A 10,426-nucleotide genomic window follows, 5' to 3' on the forward strand; every position below is an offset into this window, starting at 1 on the left:
TCATTTCCCCATCCCTGCCATTACCACAAAGCACAGTGAGATGGAAAATAGAAATAAGTCACTGCATAGTCTAGCCTCCTGGATCTAGATTTTCTAGGAAAATCTGGCTTAAGGATCAAACAGGTCTGCCATGGTTCTTGATAACTGGACTTGAAGAGTAAAGTGCTCTCCACTGGGTCAACTGGACAGACTCAATCTTCTAGGCTTCATGTACCCTTACCACACTGCCCATCATGGTCTGTTTGGGTTACCCTCCTTGAAAGGCTGTTGTAGTACCTTGGAATTGTGGCCTCTCCAAAAAACAACATATTCCACTAAAAGAAAAGAAAAATGTATCAACAATCAGGGTATTGATCCAAGCATTGTTCTCTGAAGATCATTCCTCACATACTCTCCCAAATGACAAACTGTTTCAATACTGTGACATGTATCAATCCCTTTCCAAGAAGGCCCCTGCCATCTGGGGCTGGAAATTCTCTTAGCAGAGAACAAAGCTTTTTTTATATTTACAGATCAAGTTAAAAAAAAAAAAAAAAGACCCAGAGGAGAAGTCACTCTTGACTTCCCCTTTTCTGTCATTGCCCACATCTCCGAGGCACAAAGCCTTCTCTGCTTCTTCAACTCCCTCCCTCCTCACGTCCAGACACCAAGTCCTGCCAGTTCTTTCTTTGATGTCTAACTCGTTTTCCATGCCTTCTGCTGACATCTCACAATCAGGTCTTCATTATTTCACCTGCGTCACTGAAATCAACTCCAAACAGAACACTTCTGTCTTCATTCTTAATGATCCACACTGACTAACACTATAGTTCTAGTTTTTTAATCTGGAATTATAATGATTCCACATATGATCTCTAGCATTTTCTTCTATACCTACCCGCTGCTATGTTAATCTCTTGCTTTGGCTAAAGTGGTCTAATTGGTATTTCTGAAAGGATCTGCTATCCCAAATTTCAATAGTATATTGTGTGAAAATCACTTGGCAAAAACTTAAGCATTACATAAGTATGAATTATTCTGTCTTGTACCTACCCCTGATCAATCTTTTGTCAACATTTAATAGTTTAATAATTCTCTCCCTATTCATATGCTGTGCTCTTACTCTGTCAAAACATTCTTCCTCTTATCTAGCTACCCCCAACTGCCATTTCTCTGACTTTATAGATTCATCTTTTCTCACTCTTCCCAGACCCTTCTGATACAATGCATGGGAAGCCATGAACCTGAATCTTTTTCCAGGATCTCCACCTCCTCAACCAACCCAGGCTACCAGTATCCAGCAATGCAGTAACAAATTTCATCCCAGGCTCCCTCTTGACAAGAAGACGGGATCAGGTTGTCTTTGGCATCTCATAAAGAATGTCTGCCTTTTCATACCACCCCCATCCATGTGCCCACAGCTCAGTCCTGGATGCGTTATGCAGCTTTCCCTACCTAATATTTCCTACCCACCCCCAGCTCACAGTGATCTTTGTCCCCTGAATTCTTATAGAGCCAAACTCTTGTGACTTGCCCTGTTGAGATCATATTAATATTCTACCAATAGTATTCCATTAGCCTTCGTAGCTTGTTCTTATATACCCTAATAGGTTGGAAACTCCTTCAAGGTGACAAAAGTATCTTATATTAATTTGTAGACCCATGTGTCAACATTATTTAATGGAGCCTGACACATGGTGGCTCCTAATTTGTTATCCAGGCTTGTTAGTCACACTGGAAGTGAATGATAATGATTTTCTTTCTCAATTTGAGTGTTGATAGAGACTCAGGAAGGCCTGTAGAAAACAGAAAACCATTGTCCCCTTGGAGGAATAGATGCCAGAGCAGAGAACAAGGGCCAAGAAGGGAGATACCCAGAATCTAAAAGACAAATGTTCCAAAGGCATCATTTTACTCAAGGTCAGGGACACATTAATGGAACAGTTTTCAGATGAGAAATTCTAGACAGCTTTTCTTCTCCCCATTCCCCTGTCTTTACTCTTCATTATTGGGAGAACATGTATATACATATAGTTTATGTACAAGGCTTCCTGCAGCTTCAGAGTGCTCTCTTCTGGGGCCAAAATATCCCTGACCTTTGTGTTCCCCATGGGTTGTACCGGGGCTCAGCATGCCCTGCAGCCATCATTCTGATAGCAGAAAGCAGTGGAATTAACAACCATACCATGGGAAACAAGAGGCATTGCTAATGATTCTAACAGGGGGAAAAGAGAGCATAAAAATTCATTTTAGCATAATAATAGATCTTCCATACAGAACCCCACTATCAAGTGAGACCCAGACAGAAAGGAAAATGCCTCTCTACCTTTAATTGAGTGACAAATGCCAAAACAATGCATTGCTTTACTTGAAATGAGGGGAGGCTATTTTCTTCTAGCTACAAGTTGTGGGAAGACAGAGGAGGGGCATCAGACTGTCCACTGCTTTAAAAACACAGGATGTGGTTGTGTTTGTTGCTTTCACCAGAGGCTGCATTTCTCTTCTGCATGGCCTCCACCCTGTCCATATTAATTAGACAGATGCCTAAGTCTTAACCGTAGGTGTCAGTCAGGGAAAATTCATGGTTTCATGGCTAAACGATGAGACGTGACCTCTCTTTTCAGAGACAGGATTTTTTTAAAAAGAAATCACTCATTTAGAATGAGTTTCATATCCCTGATCTGTATAGCAGAATCTTCTCCTGATGATTGTATTTTTTCACTTCAATTTTTAAATAATACAAATAAATACAAGTAGACAGTAATTCCGATTAAAATACAGATGCATGGGTTACTGATATCGGTTTATTGTAGCATTACCATTAATAAAGTCCTTTATTGTCACAGAGAAAAGTGAAGGCCAATTTTGATGCATATATACTTTGTCTTAATACAAAGACTAAAGGAAATAAAAAGCATCAGGGGCTGTTGACTGCTATGCACTTATTCCCCAAATTTCTCTATTGCCTTGGCAATTATGCTCCAGTTGGATGCTCCTTCCTCATTTTGATGTAATTCCTCCGAAGTAGGAAGAATAAATGTCCAAAAACCATTGCCATACAGTTCTGTAAGAGATACAAATAAATGGAAGACTCAAGACTTTGAATGTAATACTTGCTGGCCAAGGCATAATTTGGATAAACAAATTTTGAACTTGAATTATTTTACATATATAATTCGTTCTAAAATTAAGGAAGACACACAGAAAAGTGCATTTTCATACAGCTGTACTGAAATTATTGTGAGCAAAAAAAGAAATTCAATTTTCAAATGAATAATTTTTGGACTGAAGAAATCTACCCTAGCCCCTTATCAGCATTACATATGCATAAACAAACCATCCACAAGTGTCCTGAGTTCTTACACTTTATCTTAACTGGATGTGATGCTTATTCTCAGTTTCAGTTAGAGAAAAAGATACCAAATGGAGGCTTTGTTCTGTTGACAAGAGAATGGCTTCAGTGATAGAGCTGTCTTTTCACCTTCTTAATCTCCTAAACACAAGTGAACTTTCCATTGGCAACTTTTGCAACACTGTTCTCAAAACAGCCGACGCAATCATTCAAAAGGTCCAGTTGAACGGAGAGGAGAGTAAAAATCAGTAACTTTGTGCAATTACTGGAGAACGCAACCGTTAGTCATCAGAAAATTAGAGGCTACATCTAACTAACAAACCTCTTGATCCCAGTCCTGTGGATGGAAATTTACATTCAAAAGGAGCACCAAAATCACGTCCCTTCTGGGGGCAGTAAAGATTATAACTGTTTCTCAGCAGAAGTGGCAAGGTTGAAAGAGTAACTTTTGTGGGGGAGAAAGCTTGGAGTGCTCCACATATTCAAATGGCAAGAAACTGGTTTGTCCTAGACCTGTGGCTCACATCAGGCCAAGGATGTGAAACCTAACCCTGTACAAGATTCTCAGGGACTCCTCAGCGAGAGTACCCCTAACTAGTCTTTGGGGCCCCATTAAAGTAACTGCCTGTGAAGTCACAGACGGTACTAAACCTATCGGGGCCCATTTGATTGGAAGCCTGGAATTCCTATTTGGAAAGCAAAATCCTGGTAACTGTGTGCTGGACGTCCTACAGAATAAATCCCGTGTAGTGTTAGGACGCGCTTAGCAGAACTATTCTATCCGAAAGGACAGGCGGTAACTAGGAGGAAGGAGTCTACATCCTTTGGATGAAACTGCCCTTTCGGCTTCCACGAGCAGCGCCATCTGCAGGCCGGGCCGCGCGCACTGACGTCTCCTCCCTCTTAAATGTCCGACACCACCCCCTTTGGCTTCCTCCGTCCCGCTCCTCCCGCCGGACCTAGCTCCAGCGGCTTCCGCAGACCCCCGCGGTTTATCCGCCCTTCTGCGCGTCCCGCGGCGTAGGCGGAGGAATGGCTGCAGTTGGTTGAGTTCCTTGCGCGCGCGCCGAGCGCACACCAGACAGCCCCTGATTGCGGAGGCGCGGGGCCGGTAGGCGGCCGGGCGGCCAGAGCACACACACCTTGGCCTGCGGGCCCAGCCCGCGGTAGGTAAGTGGCGACTCCAGAACGTGCAGACGCGCCAGCAGCCTATACAAACAAGTCCGTTTTCCCTTCCCAATGACTGTCAGTTTCTTTGGTGAGTGCTGACGTCAAGGCAAGCACGGATAAAAAATCGTTCCGCACTCCCTCCTCGCTCTCCCCCACTGGCCCAGCCTTGCTTGTACTTACAAGTCCACTCTAAGAGACAGCTTCTGGCCACTTGTTTGGAGTCCAAGAAAACAGAGCTGGGGGCTGTGCGCGGAAGAGTTACTCTGCAAGTCTACACAGGGAGGCGGGGATTACCAGGGACACCACAGTCAATGGGAAAAACAGACCCTCCAGCTTTTCCCGACCAGCAAACCTATGCAGAGGGACTAAGGAGGTAATAAACAGAAGCTGGAAAGAAGGGATGAAACTGAAAAATAAAAGTGAGTTTCCAGGGAGAGGGCGGGACAGAGTTGGGAATAGGGAATGAAGCAAACTCCTGAACCTTAAATCCAAGTTCTAGCAATGGGGCGATCAGGTGGGAGCCGTTAGTGGACGCGGCAGCTGGGTGTACTGTTTTTCTGTGTAGATTTTTTGCCTTGAACGGCTGAGGCTTAAACTTCCGCCGCGAAGATTTGGGTGCAGAAGAGGGACGAGGCAAGTGCAGGGATCAGAACTGATTTTGAGGCCAAAGTCTGAGCCAAGGTCGCTTATCACAGATCGGGGAGTTTCCCAAGCCCTCCAGACCCTCCGCTGGGGCTCTTTGCACAAAGAGCACTCCCTCCGTCCGAGCAGGGGATTGGGCGACGGGGGAGGAGGGACGAGGTCTGGAAGCGGGGGACCCCGAGCAGCCGAGAAAGAGGAAAAGTAGCGAGGTGTTGATTCCAGAGGGCTGGAGGAGGCAGAGAGGATGGGGCGGGCCTACTCGCCGACTACTCCACCATCATCGGCGGCAGAACTTGCACTTGATGATCTTCTTGAACGCGTTTTGGAAGTCTTTGTTGAAATAGGCGTAAATGACAGGGTTGAGCAGAGAGTTGGAGTAGCCCAACCAGTTGATTATGGCGCCCAAAATGGTGGGCATGTGGCAGCTGCTCTCGCAGAAGGGCAGGACCAGGGCCACGATGAAGAAGGGCAGCCAGCAGAGGATGAATGTGCCCATGATGATGCCCAGCGTCTTCACCGTTTTCCTCTCTCTGGCCAGGGCCATCTTGCGCTTGGCCTCCGCGTTGCGCTCATTCTTCTTCTCGAAGGAGGCGGGGGCGCAAGGGATAGCACCCGCCTCGCTGGGCAGCGGCAGGTGCTCTTTGGAGTTGCCCACCCGGTGCACTTCAATCACCTCCAGGGCGGCGCCCTCGTCACCCTGCCTCACGGCGCCATTGGTGCACAGAGCCCCCCCTGCCTTGTTCTCCACACCCTGCCAACATTCGCTGCTCCCCGGCTCGCCGTTTACACTCTTCTTGGGCTGTGGGGCTGGCGACACCCCAAAGCGGGTGTCCGCTCCCTTCTTCTCCACCTTCTTGACTGTTTTGCGGATGCGGAAGCGCGCAGCTCGGAAGATGCGTCCGTAGAGAACCAGCATGAGCAGCAGCGGGATGTAGAAAGCGCCAAAGGTGGAGTAGATAGTGTAGCCGTGGTCCTTGCTAATCGTGCACGCGTCGGGGTCCGAGCGGTCTTCGGGGGTGCGCCAACCCAGCATGGGCGGGATGGAGATAAGGAAGCCAATGAGCCAAGTGAGCGAGATGAGCGCAGCGGCGCGCCGGGGCGTCCTCTTGTTCACGTAGTCGATGGGGTCCGTGATGGCCCAGTACCTGTCCAGTGCAATGGCGCACAGGTGCAGGATGGACGAGGTGCAGCACAGCACGTCGAGGGCAATGAACAGGTCACAGGTGACCTGCCCCAGTGTCCATTTGTTGAGCACCTGGTAGAGCGCAGCCATGGGCAGCACCAGCACCGACACCATGAGGTCGGTGACAGCCAGCGAGCCGATGAGATAGTTAGCCACGTTCTGCAGGGAGCGCTCCAGGGCGATGGCGGCCACCACGCACGCATTGCCCAGCACCGCGCAGAAAATGAGCGTGCCCAGCAGCAGTGAGGTGATCACTTGGTAGCTGAAGGTCACGTCGGAGACGCCAGTAGCGTTGCCGCGTGTCCCGAAGGGACCCCCGGACACGGTGGTGTTGTTGCCCTGTCCCGGGCTGAGCACATCCATGCCTGCGCGCCGGGCGGGGGGAGGGGGAGGGGAGAAAGTGCTGCGTTAGGATCCCCCTCTCCCCTCCCCCTGGGGTCTTCCACCCCTCTCTCCTGGGGAGTTTCAGGTGGAGGGAATGCAGGGACTCAACGGGAAGTTCTTACTGCTCAGGCGAGGGCATCTCCGAGGAGCAGCTTCCAGGCGCTCCCTGGGCTCCCTGGGTCCAGAAGGCTCAGAGACTCCAGCTGGGAAAGGAGTTCGCCAGAGAACAGCTCCGGGACCTCTGGGCGTTGGAGAGGTGGCTGGAACGTCTGTTTCTCACTGTCCATTTTACTTTGCCGCTGCCCAACTGGCTGCCGGAGCTGGAGTCTCCCCACTAGCAAACAGTCTTCAATCTTAGAAGTATCTGGAATAGAGAAGCCTCGTCCTCTAGGGTCACTCTGTGACTCTCCTCTTCCTGCTTCTCTCCCTTTCTCTTTTCTACTCTCTCTTCCTGTCTCCTCTCTAGAAAGCTTTCTCCCCCTCTTTCTCCCTCTCCCTTCTCTTTCAGTCTCCCTCTTTCTTCCCCTTTATCCTTCCGTGTGTCGCTCCGACAGCTCTGAGAGTGTCCCTCCCTCCCACGTTAACCCTCCCCTCCTAACACTTCCCCAACCCTGAGTGTCTCTCTCCTCTGGGTCCCCGCCCACCTCTCCCTCTAGCTCAGCGTCTTTTCGTTCTAGCCCCTTTTGGTCGGCAGAGATTCAGAATTCCCTTCCACCGGATCTGCCGCTGGTCAGACCAATATTAGAACATATAACTCCGCCTCTCACCCAGCTAAACTCGAGAGGAGAAAAAAATCCTAACTATCCGTTGCTTCATATTTCTGTCAAATTATTAAGTAGAGTTAGCAGCAACAGAGTGGCAATAGGAAATGAGAAAAGGAGCCACATGGAGCCTGAACGGGGAGGTAGACAGTCCTGGGTTCGTCTGTAAATTATTGTTAATTGATGGAAAGAAGACAAAGTGTTTCTTAGCGTTTTAAATAAGCCAGCCCGTTCATTATCTGACAGTCCAGCCTGACTCCCTTGGGGAGGATGTTGCCTGTGGCTTTATTTATTTTTTTAACCTTGGGTAATTGGGGGGAAAGGAATTATAAAGGACGTGTCAACGGACAGGTAAACACCTGCATCTCAAAGTGAAGGAAAAAAACTCAATTCGGTATGTATTCTACACACATACACATGCCTTTCCATTACCATTACCTTTTTAATTTCAGTAAACATTGCCATGTTTCATAGCTTTGTGGAGAGTAAATGTAGGGAAGGGAATCTTTTGCCTGTATTCTGTAAATAAGATTGGGCATTTTATATGGCCTTTTGCTTCTTCTTTACCTGAGCCTGCAAACCTCTAGGGGAACTTGGTGGAACCCCTGGTCGCTGGCCCATAGTTTCTCTTAAGCGCTGATATCGGCTTCAGCACTTGGGACAGCTCTAGGCAATAAGGGCTTATATCGCCACCTTCCGGCAAATGCTTTGGAGAGCCCACCTAGAAACCCTTGGCTTGCAGAAATGAAGCAGGTATTGAGGCAATCCCATAACTCCATGGAAGAAAAATACGGTTATTAAAAGAAAAGTAATATTGAATTTTGTATTACTTCTTCTATCTTCTTTAAAAATTTCTTTTATTGCCCTCTTTTGCTCTTAATCTTGTATATCAAGCCTATTCTATTCTCTAGCTCTTTTTAGAAAGCCCACAGAACCAGCCATTCAGAAGTTATATCTAGGAACGAGGTATTAAGAGACCTAGGCAAATATCTTCACTTGTGTTGGTTTTGTGCTGACAAAGGCTGCACTTTGTAACTCATACACTTACATACATTCACTAATGGGGGGAAAACAGTAGTGGATTTTGCAAAGGGGAATGACAACATAGAAAATAAATAGACTATTATGGGTTGGTTCTAAGCTGTTTCTTTTACCAAGAAAGGCACATTTAATCCCATCTGAATATAGGTAAAGAATGGGACTCCCAATCTCCTAGGAAAAAAAACATGTAACACATCAAAGTTCACTCGTAGATGCTGATTACATGACTCAAGCGAAGGAAAAGTACAGAATGCAATCCTACAAGCAGATGTGACTAGGTATGACTCTAGTTAACATGCACAGATTCACCTCAGGTAGCAATAGTCTTGATACTGTCTTCACATTTGAGCTGAATTTTATGACTTTGAATTCTCCAAGACCAAACAAAAGAGCAATCACCAAAGTGTCAAAGAAAATCTAATTGGGCTGAGGCATACAGTACAGGGCAATGTGTTTGGGGATGGATTGTTTTACAATGCAGTGCTGGGCACAGTTCCCACTCAATCATTTCAGCATGCCACAATAATGAACCTGACATTTATAATCATTCATGGCATTGAAAAGAAAGAGATAAGTATACACAGCAATACTGGCTACAGACTCTGAAATGTCTTTTTAAGATTTGTGAAGGTACTGATTCCCCTTTTTAAATATCCTCACAAAAATGGAACTAAATAGCTTTATTACAGTACAGTTGCAGGCTCAGAAATTATAGTAGGAAAATAACTAAAATATGGATTTTCCAAAGATGAAATTTTGGAAATAGAGTTGATAACATAAAAGAAAAGTAAAATAAAAGAAATTTAAATTTTAAAAAGTAAACATATACATATCAAAGGCATCCTTAAATAGGAATCCTGTCAAACTTAGTACATACAAATATATGTCAGTAGATATGTCAGTCAGGAATATATATTCATTGATTGGATCCCATGTGGTTTAATAACTGACATATTTATTTTTTCCTTTTCAGGAAAGCTAAAATTATTTAAATCTGGAATTAATTATATTCATGAAGTCTGGTATTTGCTATTCTGCTATAATAGTCTACAATGCAGCATTTTTATAAGTTGAAAAAAATCTCAAGTACTTCATGTCTTCCATAGGAATAATGTACATAATATTTCAAACATTTCATTTCTTTTTTTTTATAACAAGATTTTTAGGCACTCTTATGAACACTAAGAAGAAAATAGAAATATGAAAAGGATATACAGCACTGACTATGGTACCATAACCTTTAAGTGACCAATAGTTAGGTTATGTAACCTTTGTTGAACTAATACTAGTGTGATAGATACTAAAAGCACAATGATATTGCATTTCCTCATGTTCACACTTTGCCATTCTTCTAAATTTAACCCTTAAAGACACAGAATCCCAGATATGCCAGAAGAAAACGGTACAAACAAAAGATCTGGGTAGTTAGGCTCTTGTTCTTCAAGGCCTCTGAAATTATCCTGAAGAAAAGCTAGCCTTAAAGCAAATGTATTGATGACATCACTTGAAAACAAAACTTGCAGTCATTATGCTTTTATTTCTTGTTTGAACTTACTAGATGCAACTTGTCAGTTATGGATCTGGAGTATGATACACCATCCATCATGTACTTTCCTGAGCTCAATCCTTCTACTCTGCTTTCTTTCTGACAATATTTTCAGAGCTCATTTCTGAAAGAATAAGAGCATAGTTGAGATGAGAAAAATGTTTGGAGTGTAAGCTCAATATTTCCCTGTTATTCTAAGGATAGTTGGAAATTCTCTAAAATACTTTATGAGAGATAAAGATTTGTAACATTTTCACAGGAAATTTGATACAAGCCCTGCATTTCAATGTAGTTTTTTGACCAGGGACATAAGATAAAAAGATATTAAGCTGATAATATACTAAAAAAAGATATTTGCTGTAAAATCT

At 44.9% G+C, this 10,426-nt stretch overlaps 1 protein-coding gene across 1 annotated transcript; it reads right to left on the minus strand.

Moving 5' to 3' along the window:
- Positions 1–5,420: 5,420 nt before the first annotated feature.
- Positions 5,421–6,689, minus strand: HTR1A (5-hydroxytryptamine receptor 1A). The gene has a single exon (XM_021702010.1). The coding sequence runs from the start codon at positions 6,687–6,689 to the stop codon at positions 5,421–5,423; it is 1,269 nt and encodes a 422-aa protein (XP_021557685.1).
- Positions 6,690–10,426: the final 3,737 nt, after the last annotated feature.

This window comes from Neomonachus schauinslandi, chromosome 7 (assembly GCF_002201575.2).
Source record: "Neomonachus schauinslandi chromosome 7, ASM220157v2, whole genome shotgun sequence".
Taxonomy (NCBI): Eukaryota; Metazoa; Chordata; class Mammalia; order Carnivora; family Phocidae; genus Neomonachus; species Neomonachus schauinslandi.